Source organism: Apus apus, chromosome 24 (assembly GCF_020740795.1).
Source record: "Apus apus isolate bApuApu2 chromosome 24, bApuApu2.pri.cur, whole genome shotgun sequence".
Classification (NCBI taxonomy): domain Eukaryota; kingdom Metazoa; phylum Chordata; class Aves; order Apodiformes; family Apodidae; genus Apus; species Apus apus.
The window spans coordinates 1,241,451-1,262,529 of record NC_067305.1 but is presented as its reverse complement, the minus strand read 5'-3'; the positions used below and the strand labels follow the sequence as shown (position 1 = coordinate 1,262,529).

General features: G+C 56.3%; 2 protein-coding genes across 7 annotated transcripts in view; both read left to right on the top strand.

Annotated features, from left to right (window-relative positions):
• Positions 1 to 10,437, top strand: part of PIP5K1C (phosphatidylinositol-4-phosphate 5-kinase type 1 gamma) — a 49,358-nt gene extending 38,921 nt beyond the window's left edge. The window contains exons 12-19 of one of the 6 annotated variants that reach the window (XM_051639626.1): positions 73 to 234; positions 1,199 to 1,331; positions 1,618 to 1,650; positions 3,917 to 4,021; positions 4,266 to 4,398; positions 6,128 to 6,202; positions 8,351 to 8,434; positions 8,769 to 10,437. In XM_051639626.1, the coding sequence (XP_051495586.1) occupies positions 73 to 234; positions 1,199 to 1,331; positions 1,618 to 1,650; positions 3,917 to 4,021; positions 4,266 to 4,398; positions 6,128 to 6,202; positions 8,351 to 8,434; positions 8,769 to 8,771 (728 nt within the window). In that variant the 3' untranslated portion in view covers positions 8,772 to 10,437. Of the gene's footprint in view, positions 1 to 72; positions 235 to 1,198; positions 1,338 to 1,617; positions 1,651 to 3,916; positions 4,022 to 4,265; positions 4,399 to 4,856; positions 5,660 to 6,127; positions 6,203 to 8,350; positions 8,435 to 8,768 lie in introns of those variants that run through there. The other 5 variants (XM_051639625.1, XM_051639627.1, XM_051639630.1 and 2 more) reach the window with 5 other exon arrangements.
• A 2,711-nt stretch (positions 10,438 to 13,148) lies between these two features.
• CACTIN (cactin, spliceosome C complex subunit) lies at positions 13,149 to 18,502 on the top strand. The gene is made up of 10 exons (XM_051639851.1): positions 13,149 to 13,414; positions 13,817 to 14,306; positions 14,829 to 14,924; positions 15,382 to 15,527; positions 15,608 to 15,770; positions 15,888 to 16,005; positions 16,229 to 16,421; positions 16,772 to 16,894; positions 17,058 to 17,326; positions 17,803 to 18,502. The coding sequence occupies exons 1-10, from the start codon at positions 13,272 to 13,274 to the stop codon at positions 18,291 to 18,293; spliced, it is 2,232 nt and encodes a 743-aa protein (XP_051495811.1). The 5' UTR covers positions 13,149 to 13,271; the 3' UTR covers positions 18,294 to 18,502.
• Positions 18,503 to 21,079: the final 2,577 nt, after the last annotated feature.

Genomic DNA, 21,079 nt, shown 5'->3' with positions numbered 1-21,079 from the left:
GGGAAAAGTGCCCTTGGTGTGGCAGTAGTTGTTGGTGGTAATTTCATCTTCTCTTTCACTCTTCTCATCCAGCTCTGAAGTCATCTCCCTCAAAGAAAGGGCGTAGTGCCTTGCTAGCTGTCAAAATGGTTGGTCCAACAGCTGCATTCTCAGCTAGCCAGCTTCCCTCTGAAAAGGATGAGACCCAGTATGACCTTCGTGCAGCCAGGAGTTACCCCACGCTTGACGATGAAGGTAACGCTTCTGTCTGGCGGGCGATGCTTGAGGGGGTCACCCTTTTTCCTTAGCAGCTCCTTAGGATCTTCCCCTGCTCTCATCAAGTTCCCCACTGTGCACCAACCATGTGTATTCCTCGATGGATAGCTCTTCATTGCATGTCTTACTGTGCTTTGCAGGTGCTAAACTTAACCAGGACAGGGGAGAAGGTAAGGGTTTATGGTTTGGTCACTAGCAGTTAGTTGAGTGGGGAAACGATCCCTCTGCATCAAAGAACATGTCCCTTCTTAGCAGCACTGTGGTGGTTCTGCACTGTTTTCAGTGGTGTCACTGCTGCAAGGCAGCCACTGCCAACTGGCACCAGCAGTTATAGCCCAAACACAATCAGAAAGTTGAATTTTCCATCCTTAACAAAATAAAAAACACGGTGAGAGGGGAAGGTAGGAACTGCAGGACTCCAGTGACAGTGTTTGGACTGTTCTAAGGGGCAAGATCTTGCCACTGAAAGCAGATGAATGGCCTGGTTCTGTGCTGCCTTTTCATCACTTCTGTGGGCTGGATTTACAGAGGAGCAGTGAAGGACAAGCTCCTTGAGTGCATAGGGGTTAGATTTCTACCTGTGCAAAGCAGTGAGCACACCATTCATCCCTTAATTCACTGGGATATTTTTCTCTTGGCAATTCAAGCCTTTAATCCAGCTTTGATGACCAGTGACATGATGTTTCCTGTGGTGTCTGTCTGTCCTGCTGGAAATGGTGCTTACTGCCTCTCTTCTAGAGGATGCCTTGGGAGAAGCTGTTGTGTTTGTGAACTCAGCTCAACTTCTGGCCTGTTTGTGGCTTGAAGTGAGCAGTCCCAGTGAGGGTGTGCAGATTGATGGTGGAACAGCCTCACAATGGGCTGGTGTAGATAAGGTGGTGATGTTTGACCTACTCATCTTTTTCTTCTGCATCTTCTCCTGCCCTCCACTCCGGGCCAGCAGGCAGGCCAGATCTGCTCCCCTGCACACCTCCCTCCTTTGAGGAAGCTACCACAGCCTCCATAGCCACCACACTGTCTTCAACATCTCTCTCTGTTCCTGAGCGATCCCCTTCGGAGACCTCTGAGCAGCCCAGGTACAGGTGAGGACACTCATCCCCTGCTCCCACTGGAGCTGCTGTTCCTCTTGCTGCAGATCTCAGCAGGCTGCCCTATGCTCTGCAATGCTAATGACCAATTTTAATTAAATCTCTCCTGGGAGCAAGCAGACACAGCTTTGATGGGATTAATTATTGCTGGGAGAAGTGTCAGCTATTAAGTAGAACATCTCCCTCCTGGGGTGGGGAGGTAGATTTGGGGGCAGCAGAGGATTTCTGTCTTGAATTGCTCCTCAGACTCTACTGTTCTGGTTTCTTTCTGCAGGCGGCGCACACACTCCTCAGGGCAGGATGGCAGGTGAGAAAAGTGTCTCATCTCTTCTCAGAGACCTCATGTTTGTCCCTGTGCAAAAGTCTCTTGGAGGGCTGAATGGAAATCTTGGAATGTTACAAGCAGATCTCTGTGCTTTGCAAGGAGCCTTAAATATCAGCCATGTTATTTGATGGGAAAGCAAACAACCGAGTTGTCCAAATTTACCCACCCAACCAGCACCGGGTTCAAGGAAGGTCATTTTATGTCCCCTTCTGGGTAAGGGAGCCTTTAATTGCAGTAACATTACATTCCTGCTCTGCATCTGCCACCTGGGTGTGAATATGGGAAAGGGCTTTGATGTTGTGAGGCACTAAGGGCCGAGAAATCCCCAGAGACTTCTTAGCTTCCAGTGTTTTCAGAAACTCAGGTACTTGGGGTGTTTTCTCCCCTCCTGTGCTGACAGGTGGCTCAGAGCTAGGGGCAAGATAGGACAAAAATTCTCTACTGCACAGAGATGTCTGGATTTAGAGGCTCATGTCGTATCATGATCTTGCAAGTATTTGCATCAGTAGAAATGACCCTGTTGCCTGTGTCAGTGGGATCTGCACAAGGACCCTGTGTTTGCTGTGACTCTGCTCCAGCTTTCCAGGACATCTTGTAAGGGCTGGAGGTGCAGACTTTGGAATGCACATCAGAGACTCAGGATATGCTGTAGGCAGAGGAGCTGCTGGACAGGCTGATGTCCTCCCTGCAGTCAGTGTTTGGTGCTTCAGAAGAAGGCAGGACTTTGGAAGGTGGTGCAGACACTTATCTTCCAGACATCTCCCCTCATTCCTAGCTTTTAGTAATTTGCTGAGCTTCAGACCAGATACACTGTGAAAAAATCCCTTTCCATGGTGCTTCTTAATGAAAATACCTCTGGGTGCTGCATGTCACTGAACCATAGTAAATTCCTGTCACTGGGGGTGAGGACCTTCTTGCTGTTGATCCACAGAATCTGTTGCAGTGTCAGGGACCTGCAGAACACCTCACCTCCTGCAGAATCCAGAGTGTGAGACTGCTGAAGACTGGAGATTTTAACTCCAATTAACATTTTTGAGAAAATGTAGTGACTTCACCCAAATTACCCCGGACTCCCTGGTACCTAGAGGAGGGAGCAGCTGGAGGAGGTGACTGTTCATCCAGAAATGGGTCAGAGGAAACAGAGTGACTGTCCCTGGACTGCGGAGGGAGCTGAGCCTCTTGGTCAGAAGTAGATCTCTCTGCCACAGATGTGCCAGAGCTACAACCACCCCCCCCAAAAAAAAAGTGTGGCCACCTTTGCTATTTTTTGCCTAGTTTTTCTATTTCTGGTGCTGCCCTTTCTAGGGGAGCCAGGACCCGTGTATTCGTGGAGCGCTCCATGATCCCCTGGTGAAAGCAAGAACAAAGTTATTAAAGCGTCAACTTACATTCCTGAGCTGAAGCGAAAAAAAGACCTTTTCCAATTTGCTCAAGAATGTGTCACACCTCTCATTATTCTAATCTGCTGGGGAATTCCCTCCAGGTTTCTGAGATCCACCCCTGTGAGGAGGAGAGGAGCGAGTTCCCCAGCCCAGGCTGGGCAGGAGTGCCGCCTGCCGGCTCCAGGAGCCCTGAGCCTGCCCTTCCCCAGGACTGTGCCCTTGGCTTGGCAAGAGCCTGCTCCTCCTTCCCAGGAGGACTATGGAGCCAGCCACGCTAGCACAAGCAATTACTTTAATAGCCTGAGGTATTAAATAGAAGCCTCACAAACTCTCCTGAGCGGGTGGATAAATCTGGCGTGAACCCTGGACTGCTTGAGCGGCTTCGTTACGCTGGGAGGCTCGGGAGGGGTCAGGGGCTTTGGCCCTTGTGCAGCTGATAACTAACACTGGGCTAACTCTGGACAGAGGTCTCTTTCCTTCTGTACCCCATTTGACCCTGCCTGTCTTTTCTGCAGCACTGACTAATTAATCCCTTTCCTCTTGTCCTGTTTTCCCACCTCATTAGTCTTGAGCACTGTGATTTGACAGGGCTGACTTTTGCCTGAGAGTTTTGGTTATCCAAATCCTCAGTTCTGGGAGGTCTGATGGCTCCTTCTGAGCCAAAATCAGCCACTGGGGCTGTGCCAGGAGCTCAGTGCTGGCAGTCTCAGGCAGGTGCTGGGGCAGAGCAGCACAGCTCACTCCTGTGGGACTGCAGTGCAAGGGGCTGAGCTGACTTGGAACTGATTCAGGCTGACCTAAAATTGAGGACTCTGCATAACTGGTGCCCAGCTGAGCCTTTGGGCCTGTCTCTCTTTGGTTTCCAGGTCACACGAGGAGGTGCGAGTTGAGGAGGAACTTCAGCAGATCAGTGTTGAGCTGGAGCCCAAGTGTGATGTTGAGATTGTAGCTCCTGAAGAAGATGACAAAGAGTGAGTGTTTTTGAGCAGCTTTGCAGAGCCCTGCCTGGTGTGGGCAGGCTGACTTTGGGGGGGACCAGCTTTCCTGGAGGGATAGGTGCTCCCCCAGACAATTCAATGAAGCTGAGCGCTGACCTGATCTTTCTGGATGTGACAGCAGAGCATCTTCAGCTCCTCTGTAATAAATAGTACAGTCATGTGTGCTCTTTTTCTGGTGATGGTGACAAGACTCTCTCATTTCTTTCCCCCCCTCTAGAGAGGCAGCTTCTTCAGCCTGTGCCATTGTAACATCCACAGCCACAATAGAGGTGGAGACAGCCAGCCAGGCCTCCGAACCAGCCAGCCAGGCCTCGGATGAAGATGATGTGCCAGTCACAGACATATACTTTGTAAGATACCCTCTCCACCTGGCCTGTTAGGGGTGTGATGGGAAAGGTTGGACAAGGCTGTAGCAGTTTGGATTTCCAGTGGTCGGTGCTGGGCAGTGTCTGCCCCTTGCCTCTTCCCGTGGAGATCTTAATGCTGGATGGGTTTTTGAGTGCAAGGAACTGAATTAAACCTTGAAGAACTTAAAACAGCATCTAGTGGGGCTTAAATGTGGATGTAACCATGGGTGTGCTGCTCTACTTCCCAGCACAAGTGCTGAAGGGCTTATCTAGGCCAGAGTGTTCACTCCTGGGACAAGCAAAGGTGAATGTAGGTGCACCTGAGAGGTTCTTCCTTCCTCAGCCAGAGAGTGCTCCTGTCTGCAACACAAACGTGTTGCAGTGGCCTAAGCCAGAAGGGAGGTGGTTGAGTGGGGCTGACCTTGGGCTCTGGTGAACTCTGGCTTTTCCTTTCCCTGCAGGCAGATGCATTAGGTGATGCAGTGGAAATCTAGTGCTGAGACAGGGAGTAAGTGAGGTGATTGCTGGTTGGCAGCAGAGTGCTGTGGAGCCAGACGCTGTGTTCCTCAGTCAGCTCTCACAATGTCTGAGCAGCTTCTGCAGACCAGCAGAGAGTTTTTAGCAACACATACCTGCCCCGTGGCTTCCCAGAGCAGGGCTGAGGGTCTGACCCATGAGAGCTCTCCCCGTGCCTGGGCACTGGAACCTCATTAAAAGAGGTGCCCAACTCCTCCCTGCTCTGACTCCTTGCTGCTGGGTTATATGGCAATGGAGATGAGCTGAGCCCTTGCGATGAGCTCCTTCAGGCTATCCTAAAAATGGCAACATTTGCCTTTCCCTGTACTTGGGTGACTCTGCTGCAGAGCTGCTCACTCGTTGCCGAGTCATTCCCAGGCTCGTGGGAGCTGTGGAAGGAATCAGCTCCATGTTGAAAGCTTGTCTGTTTGGGTTTTGGTGCATGCTGTTCAAAATGCAAACAGCTCCCTCTAACTGGCTGCTCTTTCTTTGCCTGTGGATGGCAGCTGTGTGCAAACTGCCTGCAGATACTGCCTGTTCCACTGGCAAGTGTCTTCTGGCAAGGGTCAGCTCCTCTTCCACCCTCTCCCTGGGCATATGGTCTCCCCCCAACTTGAGGAGCACATCTCTATCCAGAGGAAACCATCTGTGTGCCATGTGTGCTCACAGAGAACGTGACTGAATGCTCATCAGCATTTCATACTTCCATCTGAGTCCTCCAGTTTTGCATTAAATGTGTGTCGTGTGCTGTGGAGTGTTTGTCACTGCTGGGATGAAGGGAAAAGCTGATCTGGGTTCCCACGGGTGCTCTGCTTGGAAAACCACTGGAGCTGGAGCGCAAGCGAGGCCGCAGCGGCACGCGACGGGGCTCAGACCACAGCTGCTCTCTCAGGAGTCCTCCAGGGGTGATGGTTGGGGAAGGGATGCTGTGTGCAGAGGGTGATTTGTCAAGTCCCAGGGGACTGGGATCTGATCTTTGGAAGTCTGCTCCCTGAAAGGAGAACACTTTATCCTCCTGTTCACCCACAGGGGAATAAAAGTGCCGAGATTGTGGCAGGGCATGAGCGCTGCTCTTCCCACGCACGGCTTTCCTGCCCGCTGGTCCCTTCAGGCCTGGAGTTGCCCAGCCCTTTGTTTTTTGCTTTCTCTTTCATCCTTTCTTTCACATCATCCTGTTTTCCTCTGTTTCCTTTCTCACTTCACTGGGGCCATCCAGTTCACAGATGGGAGGTACTGGATTTACTCTCCCCGCCAGCGCAGACTCCGAACCACCTCGCGTTCCTCTGGGATTGTAAGTGAATCTGCTGGTGTGTAGGGGAGCAGAGCTGCAGCTTTGAAACACTGGGACCCGTATTCCATTCCTCCTGGATGCTGTGGCTCTGGATTGGGTGGCTGTTAGGAACCCAGGAAGCCTATGGAAACTGCACCAGTGGGTCTCCCTGTAGGGTCTGGCAGAACCTTGTGCTCTGCCCTGCTTTTCCAGAGGCTGGTGGCACAGCTCCTGCCATGAGTTGGGCTGCAGTGTCACCTGAGCCTTTGCAGGCAGCCTTGGGCTTGGTTCCCTGGGCCAGGAAGCCAGAGGGGGTTCCAAAGAAACCATTAAGATGTTTTGAAGCTGCTAAAAATCCAGTTGCAAATACAACCCTTTAGGCTTGTGACTGGTCATCTTTCTGGTGGCTGAGGTGGTGAGCAGCTCATTAGAGCCAAATAGTTTCTGCTGTCCAGGCCTCCTCAACAGCACCCGTGTGCTCCCTCCTCACTGCAGGTTTTCTGTGAGGGATTTCCTCTCTTCCAGAAGATGTAGGGAGACAGTCGAGCATTTACGGGCCAAGAACTGATGTCCTCAGAGGGTGATGGAAGTTCCTCAGAGCTTTGGCACAGGCATTTCCTCCAGTGCCTGCCTTTTTGGTACTGGGCAGGGGATCAGTGGAGAAGGCATCGGGCAGGATGCATGGGGTCACAGGGACAGAAACATGCTCCTGGCCTTGTCTGACAGCATGATGAAAGTGCTGCACCTCTGTGGGCAAACAGGCAGCCCTTCCCAGAAGCTCCTCCTGCCTCCTGGCTGGGTTTGGCTGCCCCAACACTGGGGGGGTTAATACCAAGCACCGGATGCTCCTTTATCTCCCTGCTGGGTTTGCAGCTCCCTGCATGCATCTGAGCTCCTAAAAGGCTCTGAAGGAACATGTGGTTCAGTCAGGATGGATGAAAAACAGGATGTGGGGCAGACTTTATGCAGTGATGAGCTTTCCTGCACCTCTGGCAGAGCCCTGTAAGAAGCTACAGGCAATAGTTTCTCTTCCCTCCTTCCTCCCAGTGGTCTCAGCTAATGGAGCTGCAATTATTGATGGGGTTCAGCACACGGAGCCCAGTGCTTCAAAGCTCCTCTGACTTCTTGTAGTTTCTTGTACATCTTAGATGTTATGCTTGGTTCATAGGCTGGAAACCCCCCCAGGCTTCTTCCAAGTTCTGTTTCTCTTCCTTTGCAAACCCCAGGCTGAGTCAAAGGGAGCAGTTTCCTCTCTCTGAGAACAGCTCTGGAGCCCAAAGAGCCTGTTTGCAGTGGAAGTGGGTCCCCCCTGGGAACACTGGAAGTAGACACCGGCCCTTGAACCTGCCCAGGCTTCTCTGTGCCGTGTCGGCAGCAGAAGCATGTTTGGTCAAAACACCAGTTCCCAGTGGTGCTGTGATAACCAGCTGCCTTGACATGTCCCCTTCTCCCTCATTCCTTCCAAGACCCAGTTGTGTTTTGCCTCCTTTGTCGTACTCGTTCCCATTACCCCACTGTCTCCAAGACTCTCGGCAATAACTGTTTCCTTTCTGTGGCCACCATCCACCATGGTCTAACCCACCCATCTGCTGCCCTGTTTGGCCTGCAGGGAAGGGAGAAGGCACAGCAAACCAGCACAGGGCTCCCTGTAAAAGCCCTCCTGGACACCAGAGATGCCAACTTGTAGCACACACAGGGCTGGGGAAACGGGAGGTTGAGAGCTGGGAATGGGCAACAGGAACCAAGAGCTCCTTCACTGCCCTTCAGTGCGTCACTTCCCGCATCTCTCAGTGTCTCTGGAGCCAGGGTGATGCTATGGCAGGGAGCTGAGGTTCCCCTGCCATTTCAAAAGCTCTAAAAATATGTCCCTGCAAGAGGAGAAGTTTTGCCATTCCTCACTACAGCTGGAGCAGGGTCCAGTGTGAGCTGCTGGCTGTCCCATGTCCTAGCTGGTTGGGAGCAGGTATGTACTGAGGATGAGGAAGGCTCCTCTGCTGGGAGCTGGCACTGAGCTCAGTTCTCTCCCTCCAGGTGGACAGCTGTTCTTACTGTATTGTTTCCTGCTTTTTTTTATTTTCTCCTTTTATTTTTTTCCTCTTCTCTCCTTTGCTCCCTGCTCTGCTGCTGCTCTCCTTGCATTCTCCCCGCCGTCTCTGGCCACTCTGGCAGCCGACAGACGAGAGGAGTTGGGTTTACTCCCCGCTCCACTATAGTGCTCAGCTCCACTCTGTCTCCGATGAGGAGAGCGATACAGTAAGTGACAAGAAATGTGTCCTGGGTGCCCGGTGGGTCGAGGTGGGAGCTTGTGTTCCCTCTGCACAGCTCGGGGTCCTGGCAGGGCTGCAGCACAGCCCGGCTGCCTCGGGCAGAGACGCGCTCTGCTCGGCAGGGCTCGTGGCTCCTTCCGAAGAGTTTGGTGCAGTGAAAGCTTTGGGGAGCTGACATTCTCCAGTCATGTTGTCATCGCTGGAGGATGAGAACCAAACAGCCTGAGCTCTCCTGGCTTGTTTTGATTCCTGGGAGCTGGCTGGGCTGGGAGCACAGGGAGGGTGGCGGGTGTTGACTCCCTCTTCTCCGCCTCTTGCAGTAATCTCTATGCAGACACAGAAGCCCCAGAGAGCAGCGATTCCCTCTGCAGGTCGATGTGTTCCCTTTTCGTTGATGCAGCCGTTCCAGTGAGAAGGGGAAGAGCTTGCTGACACCAGTACTGCTGCACTGCAGGATCCCGGGCACTGCATTTCAGGACGGAGCAAAACTATAACCCTGTATTTCTACTTATCCCAGATGTGGGCAGCAAAGAAACCACCCACTCACCCGCAGCTCCCACCGGAGACGTCCAGCTGGGTGTAGAGAATCCTGGGTAGTAACACAGTGTTTTCCAGACATGCACTACTGTAGCTACCTATCCATGTGTGATACTGTGAACCTTTTTAATTTTTTAATCATATATTTATTTCTTTTATCTTTGCACAGAGACAGCACAAATGTGCTTTTTTTAAACATTTAGTTTACTGCACTTTTTTTTTTCTTTCTTTCTTCTTTTTTGTTGTCATATGTTTGTGCACCAGAAAGGAGTGTGAGACCTCACTGGGGAATTGGTAGGAGCACGTTGCAGGGGAGGGCAGGGACCAGAGTGGCTTCATTTGAGGCAGCAGTGTGGTCTAACCAACTGATGGAGTCACAAGGTTTAAGGCTGACCAGGTCAGCCATGGTTCTGCCGAGTGACCTAAGGCAAGTCACTTAACCACTCTGTGCCTCGGTTTCCCCCGTGCTATGGGTGCACAGTACCCACTTCCGTTACAGCACTTAAACCCTGGGATGAAAGGTGCTATGTAAATGCAATGTATTAAAGGCCATTGAATAGAATTGCTCCCATGTTAGTTGTCCAAAGCAGCCATGCCAATTCACTTGGAATCAAAAATCACTAGTGACTTCTCTTGGTCTGTGTCACCGCGCGGGGGAAGCCAACGATTCCTGGCGACAGTGACCTGGTCACCTTGGCCCTCCTGGATGTCACGATGGGTTCTGCCTTCACTGTGTGCTGCATTGCTGTGTCATCCTGTCCCTCTGCAGTCCCTCTGGAGCCCATGCCTCATCTGACCAGCTGCTTCACCTCCAGACCAGCACGGACAGAGGAGAACTGTGCACCCGGGACCCGCTGCGCCTGCTCCCCGCTCTGCCCAGCCCCATCAGGCTTGTCTGGACACTGCATCCTACTGCAGCCACTTAGCACCTCGCATGTTCATGGGTGTATCTGACCCCCAAGTACTCGGGGGGGTCACAAACATTGGGTTCACACGTATCCTCTGTACCTCAGGGCAGTCAGGGAGGCGCGTGCATGTCTGCACACACTGGAGGCAGAAGGAGAGGACTGGCTCTGCCACCTGATCATGCCAGGAGGTGGTGTGTTCATGGACTCTGTTGGACAAAATGTTGGGTGACTGGGATGTTGCCTGTGGTAACATCTGCTGTTGGAAATCTCTTGCTTTGGATGTTTGAGAGAGTTCGCTTTTCAAGGGCTGCAGGCAAGAGGATTTGCTGTCACTGGGAAGTGTTCAGACTAGGCTCATCCATCTGCCAGCAGGACACACACCACAGTGTTGTCCTGAACTCCAGCAATTCCATCCTCAGCTCCCTGAGAGAAGACAGGAAATCCTTTAGCTCAGAGGGAGCCAGGTCTGATTCATGTGCTTTATGAGCCTCGTTTCAGAAGAGGGTAAAAATCTCTTTATTGTCATTACAATCTTCAGACTGTCCTTGGAATTCTGTGTGGAGGAGTGGGGAAGTAGGAACTTTCTCCTGGGGCTCAGTCCCCCCACTCTGTTTTCACAGCAACACTTAGGATGGGTTAATTCAGGTGCCAGAATGTAACTGGGGTGGTGGGAAGCTCTTGCCCTCTGCAAAGTGCTGGACTTGGTGAGGGAGGATCTTCATTAATTGAAGTTTTCTTGCCTAGAAGTACAGGCCCCAGACTTCTCCCCTTGCCTGCAGGTGCTGAAGGCTGTAAGGTGTGCAGGGGATCTTGCAAGCTGCTGCCATTAGATGTATTTATGTATTTACCAAATAATCAATCAATCAATCAATCAAAAGTCTTTCAGGAACCTCCCCTTTGAGTCACTACTTGCCAGCTTGTTCACCCAGCTCACACATTGCTCTGTGCCAGCCCCTGCAGGAGGCAGGGAAGTGTTTCCCAACCCATCCCATTGCTTGTGCCAGTCCCACCCAGCTCTGCAGCTGCCTGGGATGTGCTACAGGGGGCTCAGGAGCTGGGCAGGGGGAGCCAGGAGCAGTGCAGTACCCACTGCCTGCCTCTGGGCTGAAAGTGAGAGGCTTCAAAATGCTAAAACTGCAGCCTTTGGGGTTTTTTCCTCTGTGCATAGAGAGGGCAGAGGGAGCCACATGCCTTCTGCATCTTGAGTTGCTCTTGGGTGCTGCTGGAGGAACACAGCTCTGGGGAGGAACCTGGGTGGTTGGGTTTGGGCTGTTGGACCCGAGGCCCAGCTGCGCTGGTACCACCCTGTTCATGGGCTGGTGGTTTTAGCCTCGTCAGGACTTTCCAGCTAACACAAAAACAAGCATCTTGTTTAAGATGGTTTAAGCATCATTGATGGAGACTTTATTCCTTACCCTCGTTTTGGGGGTCTCCAAAGCTGCTTGGCCTCTGTGCAGGGAGCATCTGAGCCCCACCTTCATGGAGTGTCTCAGTGAATGAACTTTGCAAGCTGGAGCTGCACTTGGTCCCAAGAGATGTAGGGAAACCAAGACCTTTTTCAGCATGTTCATTTCAAGCATCATCTTTCCTCAAGCATTCTGGCTTTTCTGAGACAATCCCTGTGTAGTCCTCTGTCACTGAGCCTTTTGGAGCTACCAGGTTTGGACACAAAGGGTTGGGCCTGTGAGAGAACATGCAAAGGGCTCAGAGCAGCTTTGTCAGCATAAGGGCACAGGATAAACCTTCCTGTAGGGAAATGCAGATCTGAAATGGAAAATGCCCCTTTCCAGGCTTGCACACACTCAGTGCTGGAGAACTGCTCACCCTCCGTTTCCCATGGAGGCTAAAAAGACCTGGGAATTTAAAGCTTGCTCTGTGCTCACCTCCCTGCACTGTGCTGCAACATGAGAGCCCTGGGGAGTTCGGGAGGGTTCCAGCTGTGGTCAGTGCTGCCTTTGCAGGACCTGCAGGGTCAGAGGAGGGCAGGACAAGGTTGCACCCACAGGAAAGAGCACTGACCCTTTTTTGGGGAAGACAACCACCACCAGTCCTTGGTCTGAACGTCCCTCCAGCTCATCTGGAACCTAAGTAGTCTGTACTTTGTCAGGACTTTTTCTGGTGACCCAGCAGCTCCCTGGTGGGTGCTGTGCCTGCTCTACCCCTCTCCCTGCTGTTAAACAGAGGGACCATGTCTTGTTTCGTCCCCCGAGACTGGAGCAGGGCAGTCCTGTGAGACAGCAGGTTCCCATGTAGCTCTGTTTGCTGCTGCTCTTCTTCATCCCCATCATCCCAGCTGGGACTCTCAGCCCTGTGGGACATGTCCTGACCATCGCCTGGTGCTGAGGTTGCTGGTGAGCTTTCACCTTGGGCTCTTGCCAAATTGCTGCCTGCCAGATGTGGGTTTGGCAAGAGAAAACTGGCATCTCTCTGCTTGCCATCAAGTGCTTGTAAGGGCTGTGTAGGGCAGAGCAGAGGTGGGACAAACCAAGGTGTAGAGCCCTGAACATTCACACCAGGGATCCAGCTTTTAGCTGCTGTTGCCCTGCAGTGAGTGGCTCGGCTGCACATACAGAAACCCCACTTTGGGAAGTTTCTCAGCAAAACCAGAGCGCTCGTAGGTGCTGGCCCAGGCACAGCAGGGTTGGCTCCATCACCCTGGCTCCTTCCCAAAGCATGGCACGGCCTGGCGTTCCCCCTCATTGCCAGCCACTCTTGTGCTCCAGCTCTTGCTGAAAAGGACAAGGCAGAAGCCACGGCTCAGGCGTACGGATTGTGTCTGATTTTTCCTTTCTGCTGATGTCTACATTAGACTCGAGTATGTTCTACTGGATGTTCATATTCCCCCTCGTTTTCTGTGGCCGCTCCGCGCGTGCAACATGTAATGAATGTATCGAAGTGGGGGGGCCGGGGGGCTGGCGGCCCGGAGCTGATGCCAACCCGTGGGTGTTGTCACGTTTCTCTTCATTTTTGGGGGGGTTCAAGTCATTATGGCTCTTGTTCTTGGTTGTTTGGAGTTGGTTCTTTTCCCCCACCCCCCCTCTTCGGGGAGACCTTTTTCCGGAGAACTGTAAATCGATGCTATCTGTCCTCGGCTCCGATAAAGCAACCCCAGTCTGTGCTGTGCTCACCGCCTCTGCCTCCTCTCTCCGGCCTTCGCAGCCGCGTCCGACCCGGCTTTTTTTGGGGTGGAAAGGGAGGAAAAGGTGCGCGGGAGGGGCGGGCTCGGGGCTGCTCCGCCTCCCGCCGGGGCCTCGCGGCGCTGCTGCCCCGGCGCTGCCTGTCCCGGTGCCTGCCCCGGTGCCTGCCCCGGTGCCGCGGAACCCGCCGGGCTCGGGCCCGGGCTCGGGCGGTTCCGCGGGCGGAGCCGCAGCGGGGCCCATGGGCTCGGGGTCGCGCAGCCCGGCGCGGCGGCGGAGATCCCGCTCGGCCCGGCGGGAGCGGGGCCGGGGACGCTCCTGCAGCCGCGAGAGGCGGCGGCGGCGCAGCCGGAGCGGGGAGCGGCGCCGGGAGCCCAGCGCGGGGTGAGCGGGGCTGGGCCCGGGGCGGCCCGAGGGGGAGCGGGCCCCGGCGTGCGGGGCCGGGGGGACAAGGGCCGGGCCAGGCCGCGGGGCCCGGCTGGGAAGGCGCCGGGGAGAGGCCGCGGCGGGGCCGGGCCCGGGGCCGCTCCGGTTCTCCCGGCCGGGCCGGGGCAGCCGCAGGCCCGAGCAGGGCCCGGCCTGAGCGGCAGCCTGAGCTCGCTGCCCGGGACACTGAACCAGCCCGCCCGGGTGCCGGGGAGCAGCGGCCGCGGAAGCGCGTTGGAGCTTTCCCGGCTCTGCCGGCCCCTCTGGCCGCGGCTGCAGCAGGAGCCGCGCTGGGGCCCGTGTCTGACACGGGGCCGGTGCCCAGCGTCCCCCGCTGAAACAGCCTCCCTCCCACCGCAGCTCCAGCTCTGGCGATGAGAGGCAGAAGTGGAAGAAGAAGAAGAACAAGAGCAGGGACCAGCACCATAAAAGCCAGAAGAAGCATCGCTCGCGGTCCCGGGGCCGCTGCTCCAGCTCCAGCTCGGAGCGCGAGCGGGACAAGAGGAGAGCCCGGAGCAGAGAGCGGCGGAGGAAGAGAGATGGCTCCAAGTCTTCTGTGTCCTCCGTCAGCTCCCCCTCCCCGCCGCGCTCCCAGGGCAGGGAGGAGGCTGCGCAGCAGCTGAGCCTCCAGGAGCGCTTGAGGCTGAAGGAGGAGAAGAAGAAGCAGGCTGCACTGATGAAAGCTTTGGAGACGCCCGAGGAGAAACGGGCTCGCCGGCTGGCCAAGAAAGAGGCCAAGGAGAGGAAGAAGAGGGAGAAGATGGGATGGGGAGAGGAGTACATGGGTTACACCAACACTGATAATCCCTTTGGGGACAATAACCTGCTGGGCACCTTCATCTGGAGCAAGGTGAGCTCTCCTCCACACCATGTTGTAGGAGGCCGCACAAAGGGGGTCACGCCCCTGCAGCCACCATGGAATGGGCAGATGAGCAGTGGGGTGTCAGGAGGGGACCTTGCTGGAGGGGGAAACCTCTGTGACACGAAAGGCAGCGACATGAAAACAAAGCGCTTGTCTAGGGCAGCAGCTGAGTGTTTCTGACCCCATTTCTTCTGAAGACCAAGATCTGTAAACAGGGGTGTGGGGTGAGGAGATGAGTTAGGGTGCAGGAGAGGGACCCAGACCTGCTGGGAGCTGCAGGCTGAGTGCCAGGCAGTGTTTAGTGATGTGTTAGCACTCACCAGGACACGTGGCCTACCCGAGCTGAGCCTGGGTTCCACTGAGGCACTTCAGTAGGGAGATTTGGGGGCCTTCAATAGGATCAGAGCTTACTGGAGCAGCACAAGTGGGTGGATGTGGTGCTATTGGGTGCCTGATGAGGGGCTGTCGAGGCTGCTGGCTTTCATGGCTTCCCTTGGTCACTGTTTCCAGGCACTGGAAAAGAAAGGGATCAGCCACCTGGATGAGAAGGACCTGAAAGAGAGGAACAAGCGAATCCAGGAGGACAATCGCCTGGAGCTGCAGAAGGTGGGATCAGATGTCTCCTCCCTCCCACCATCTGACAGAAAACCTGTGGACAGCCTGTTTCTCCCAGTCACTTACCTGGAAGTCCCCTTGTTCTTCTCACTGGGTGTTCTCATAGGATGTAGGATGAGGGGGCCACAGTATACTGACCTCTGCTATTCCAAGGCGAGGAGATTCTTCTCTTGGGGTAGAGTCCAGCTCAGCAGGTGCTGAGGAGGACAAGTGCCACGTCACAGCACTGAGGCACTTGGTTGTGCCCGTGTGCCCTGTCCTCTAAAGGGCTGGCTATAAGCAGCCCAGCCCCACTGGCCCACTCTGGCTTTTCTTCCACATGGCTCCTGGCTCCCTGGAGCCTCGGGCTGATCACAGGAGCCAGGGCAGCCCCAGAGTGGGATCACAGCCACGTCCTGCCTGGCTGCCCCAGCCGTGGTGGCCTCATGTTTCCCTGCACCCCACCCAGGTGAAGCAGCTGCGCCTGGAGCGGGAGCGGGAGAAGGCGATGCGGGAGCAGGAGCTGGAGATGCTGCAGCGGGAGAAGGAGGCAGAGCACTTCAAAACCTGGGAGGAGCAGGAGGACAACTTCCACCTGCAGCAGGCCAAGCTGCGGTGGGTGTGCGGCTCCGTGGGGATGGAGCAGGGGGCAGGGGGTGGCAGGCACTGCTCACTGTCCCTCTCCTCTCACCCAGCTCTAAGATCCGGATTCGGGATGGAAGGGCAAAACCCATTGACCTTCTGGCCAAGTACATCAGTGCAGAGGATGATGATCTGGCCGTGGAGATGCACGAACCCTACACCTTCCTGAATGGCCTGACTGTGTCTGACATGGAGGATCTGGTGGAGGACATCCAGGTGCCAGCTCTGCAACCCCCGTGCCAGGCAGCAGCTCAAGGCTTCCCTCCTCAGCTCTGCTCCCCTGCCCATGGTGCAGAGCAGGTGCCCAATGTCCTGCTTGTCTTCTGCCTGCAGGTTTACATGGAGCTGGAGCAAGGGAAGAATGTGGACTTCTGGAGGGACATGACCATCATCACAGAGGACGAGATAGCCAAGCTCCGCAAACTGGAGGCCTCTGGGAAAGGAGGACCAGGTAAGCAGGAGAACAGAGCCTGGTGTGGGTGTCCAGGGAAGTGTGAGCAGTGGAGAAAGCAGTGTAGGGTCTGTGTGTGTGCTCAGGGGTTCTCTGGGATCTGCTGGGTGGAGGCTGTGGGTCTGGTAGCCATCCCCTGCTGGGCCCAGCCTCCTGCGGCCGGGGGGGGCCTGAGTGACACAGGCTGACCCCTTGGGGACTGTCCTGCCCCTTGTCTGTGCAGGGGAGCGTCGGGACGGCGTCAACGCCTCCGTCAGCTCGGACGTGCAGTCCGTGTTCAAGGGGAAGACATACAACCAGCTGCAAGTGCTGTACCAGGGCATCGAGAGCAAGATCCGGGCAGGAGGACCCAACCTTGACATTGGGTACTGGGAGAGTCTGCTGCAGCAGCTGAAGGCTTACATGGCTCGGGCCAGGTGAGAGCAGAGACCAACCCCTGGCCAGGGCTGTAGGAAGGGGCAGCACAGACCCTGCTGTGAGCAGAGTTGGAGAGACAAACCCAAAGTCATTAGTGGAAGGGTTTTGTGTATTTTCCAAAGTGGTTGGTTCTCCCAAGAGGAAAGAGGCTAGACACTTAGTCTCTTCTTCAGCATCAGTGTTTACTGTTTACATTGAGGTCTCCAAGAAGGAACTTGAACTGGAGGATTACTCAGCCCAAAACTGTACAGAACCCAGCAGATTTCTACCCAGTGTGTGGGGTCTTACAGCTTGGGGCAGTGTGGGCATGAGGTGGTTCTGCTGGAGCTGACAGCTCATCTCTCTGCAGGCTGCGGGAGCGGCACCAGGACGTGCTGCGCCAGAAGCTGTACAAGCTGAAGCAGGAGCAGGGGGTGGAGAGTGAACCGCTCTTCCCTATCATCAAGCAGGAACCAGCCTCCCCCAGCGACAGGTATGCAGCCCTTTTCTTGGGGAGAGCAGCCATCCAGGCCTCTCCTGTGGGGCACCTGGAACAGAAAATGCAGCCTGGCGCTCCTGTTCTTCCATAGACCCCAGGTGAGGAGAGAGCAAGGATACCATCCCCGTCCCAGTTCCCTCTTCTCTCTTCCTTGCAGGCTGGATGCAGAGGAGAACATGGTGGTACAGCCAGGGCCATCCTCGGAGACAGAGGCTGAGCAGGACACGGAGGCCAAGGAAGAGGCAGAGGGGGAAGCTGTGCTGATGGAGGAGGACCTGATCCAGCAGAGCCTGGACGACTATGACGCGGGGAAGTACAGTCCCCGGCTCCTGGGCACCAACGAGCTGCCCTTCGATGCCCACGTGCTGGAGGCCGAGGAGGACACGCATCGGCTGCTGCTGCTGCGCCAGCAGCTGCAGGTCACAGGTAGGAGCCCCTCAGGCAGGCCCTGCACCCACCAGCCTCGTAGCCCCCCGGGCATAGAGGACACGTCTGGGCTTTGGGGTGTGGGGCTGGAGGGGCCACTGCCCCCAGGAAAGGGATCTGGAGCGCACATCCAAAGGTGTCCTGGCAGAGGGGTGTCCCCAAGCAGCAAAGGCCCAGACAAGAGCAGAGGGATGGGCCTGAGGCAGCCGGTGTTCCCTGCAGGTACCTGTGTCTGGTCCTTCCCCACTCCCAGCCACACCACCAGGCTGTTTTGGCTGCAGACAAGTGGGAAGAATGTTTTGGATGAGTTTCCCAGCACAACCCAGCCTGGTGCCCATCCTGAGCCTGCAGGGCAGCCTGCACTCCCCTGTGTCCAGCTCCATCTCCCCTGCCCGGTGTCTGCTGCTCCTCTGCCGTGTCCCCGCAGCCCAGGCCTGGCTGGCACTGCAGAAGCTGATGTCACCTCCTCCCTGCAGGTGATGCCACCGAAAGCACCGATGACATCTTCTTCCGTAAGGCCAAGGAGGGCATGGGCGCAGACGAGGCGCAGTTCAGCGTGGAGATGCCCCTGACGGGCAAGGCCTACCTGTGGGCTGACAAGTACCGGCCCCGCAAGCCCCGCTTCTTCAACCGGGTCCACACGGGCTTCGAGTGGAACAAGTACAACCAGACCCACTACGACTTTGACAACCCACCCCCCAAGATCGTGCAGGGCTACAAGTTCAACATCTTCTACCCTGACCTCATCGACAAGCGCTCGACACCTGAGTACTTCCTGGAGGCCTGCCAGGACAACAAGGACTTTGCCATCCTGCGCTTCCACGCCGGGCCGCCCTACGAGGACATCGCCTTCAAGATCGTCAACCGCGAGTGGGAATATTCCCACCGCCACGGCTTCCGCTGCCAGTTTGCCAACGGGATCTTCCAGCTCTGGTTCCACTTCAAGCGTTACCGTTACCGCAGATGAGGGGCTGCTCCGCTCCCCTCCGGACCCTGGCACAGGGGCTGGGCAGGGGGCTCTTGCCCCTCCTCACAGGCACTGTCCTCTGGACGTCCCCAAGGCCTGGTCCAGCACAGGGCCTGTTCCTGAGCCTTTTCCCTGTCCTTGCTTTTCTCCCAAGGGACCCTGAGACTTTGGTACAAATAAATAGAGGCTGTTTAAGCCGTGGCATCCTGTGCACGGGCACCCCATGGTGCTCATCGTGACCAGCCAGAACCACAGTGGGCCAGCACTGGGAGCAAACCCTGCTCCTCTGGGGGCTGGGTAGTGCTGAGGGGGTGTCCTCACCCCCCCACACTTCTGGGGCCTGGCCCCCCATCCTCACACACTGTCAGCCCTGTGTGCTCCCCTTGTCCGTTCAGCCCTGAGGCTGCCCCCCTCCCAGCCCCACATGCTGCCCTCCCTGATGCCAGACCTTGCCAGCCCAGACACTCCCCAGCTGCAGCCCCCTCTGCCCCGGTGGCCCTGCTGCCACAGCCCCTTGCCCTCCCAGTCATCCCCATTTCTGGCACATTTTCCTTGGGATCTGGCTTCCTCAGCCTGGGAGCAGCACCACCTCCCTCGACCAGGGCAGCGGGAGGAAAGGGAGGGGAGGGTTCAGTGGCTGTGAAGGCATCTGCTTTGGCAGGGGGAGGGGAGGGGTGTTAGTTGGGATATTTCCTTACAGGGAAAAATCCGGTTTCCATGGCCTAAAGTGCCTCCCACTCCCTGCCTGAGCAGCACTTGCTGCCCTGGGCCTGCACTCCACAGACCCCCAGTGCTGAGACTGGGGTTCCCAAGGGCTCTGAGTGAGTCTTGGCTCATTTTGGGGAGCACTTCAGGGCTGAGCTGGGGCTCACTGGTGTTGGTCCCTCTGGGTGATGGCCGTGGGGCACAGCCACCCTCGCCTGGTATTGCCCCTCATGGGCCCATCCCCACCAGCTCCTGCATCCACTGGGGAGGTGGTCCCTGCTGTGCTGCAGGAGGCACAGGGGGTGCTGGTGCATGAGCAGTGCAGGTAGAGCAGCCTCCAGGAAACCTTTGTCAGCCATGAACTATCACAGTGAGGTTTTCTCCTCCCCACTGGCCTTGCTGCATCCTGCCCCCAGCCCAGCTCCATGGTGGGGGGCTCAGGGGCTGCCCAGTTCCCCCTGTCATGGGGCAGAGCTGACCGTGCTGTGTGGGGGCTCCCTGGCCCCAGGCACTGCCCCACAGCTGCTGTTTTCCCCCATAGCTCAGAAGGGTCACCCTCTCCTGCTGCTCTCAGCCCTGCTGGCAGGATCCAGCCCTGCAAATTCCATGAAGCTCCCACACCTACTGCAGCCACCCATGGGTGCTGGGGCTCAGCCTGTGGAGAAGAGGGACAGACCCCAACTAATTCAGCCCTGCATGTGAGTGTCCTCTCATCCTGGCAGGTTTTCCCAGGCTGGCAGCTGTGCCCGGACACATCCCCTGGCCTCTCCTTCCTGTACATTATTTAAAGCCCTTGAGCAGCTGCTTGATGCAGGAGGGTCTGGGGCCCAAGATCCACACAGGAAGCATGAAGGCCCGGCCAGGGATGGCTTTGGGAAAAACAGGAAAGAAAACCAAACAAACCCCAGAACCAGTGGTCAGGTTTCTGCTTAATGGCCTGGCTGAGCCTCCCTGCCCACAGCCCCTCTCCCTCATAGGCACACACTGGGGGAGTCCCCAGAATCCTCCCACTGTGTCCCCAGCCAGGATAGTGTCCTTTTTTCCCCCCAGGACAAAGACAGTGGCATTTTCCCCACGCCATTGACTTCGAGCCCTGGATGGAGCCTCTGATGAGTGACAAGAGCCTGAACCCTGGTGCTGCTGCAGCCAGACACCCACCCTGGCTGCTCCAGGGGCTGAATCCAGCGGGAGCCCAAGATGTTTTTTTCCAGTCCTGGCTGCTCTCAGTGCCCTCCTCCGGATCTCTCCTGTATTTTGGGGGAGTTGGTTCCTTTGCTCTGTCCCACGGTTTGCTGTGGTGCAGCCCCAGGCAGGCTCTGGGAGGCACAGCTCCTTCCCAGGTTCATGCTGGGGTGGTGGCAGGTCGGTGGGGAGCCGCCCTGGGTGCCCCCGTGCCCACATCCTCTGCGGGGGCTGCTGCTCCCCCTCCCACAGCACAGGAGGGTGTGCACAACCCAGCAGCATCCGGGCCTGGCAACGACTGCTGAGCCAGGTTCCTCTCTCAGTGGGGACTCTCCTGCTCCTGGCATGTTCCACACGCCAGGAACAGCCACATTCCAGCTCCAACTGTCACCCTCCTCCTCTGCTGCCCAGCAGTGCCAAGGTGGTGGCAGGAAAACCTCCCACTCAGGCCTCTGAGCATCCCCCAGCCGCCTGCACACCCCAGGTGGGATGCTGGGTGCACGGGATGTCCCCACCTCACCCGTGGGCTCAGGTGCTCCCAGTGCTTTGGAGCTGGATGAAGACACGGATGCCAGGGATGGGCTCTGTCCTTCCTTTCAGGGCACAAAGAGCAGCCATGGAGGCTGTTGCGTCCCTCCTTGTGGTTCCCTGGCCTCAGCAGGACAGTGCCCAAGGATGTGCCACCCTGCCTCCCCATTCCCAGGTCTTGGAGCTTGCTGCGGGGGACAGTGGAGACGTCCCCCTCCCAGGCTTGAGGAGAAGTGGTGCCAGCCCTGCAGAGCTGTGCCCTGAGCTGTGCCCTGAGCTGTGCCCTGAGCTGTGCCCTGCAGGTCCCGCTGGGACAGCGGCAGTGGCTGCACGTCTGGACTGACCCCCCTCCGGACGTAGGAATCCTGCTC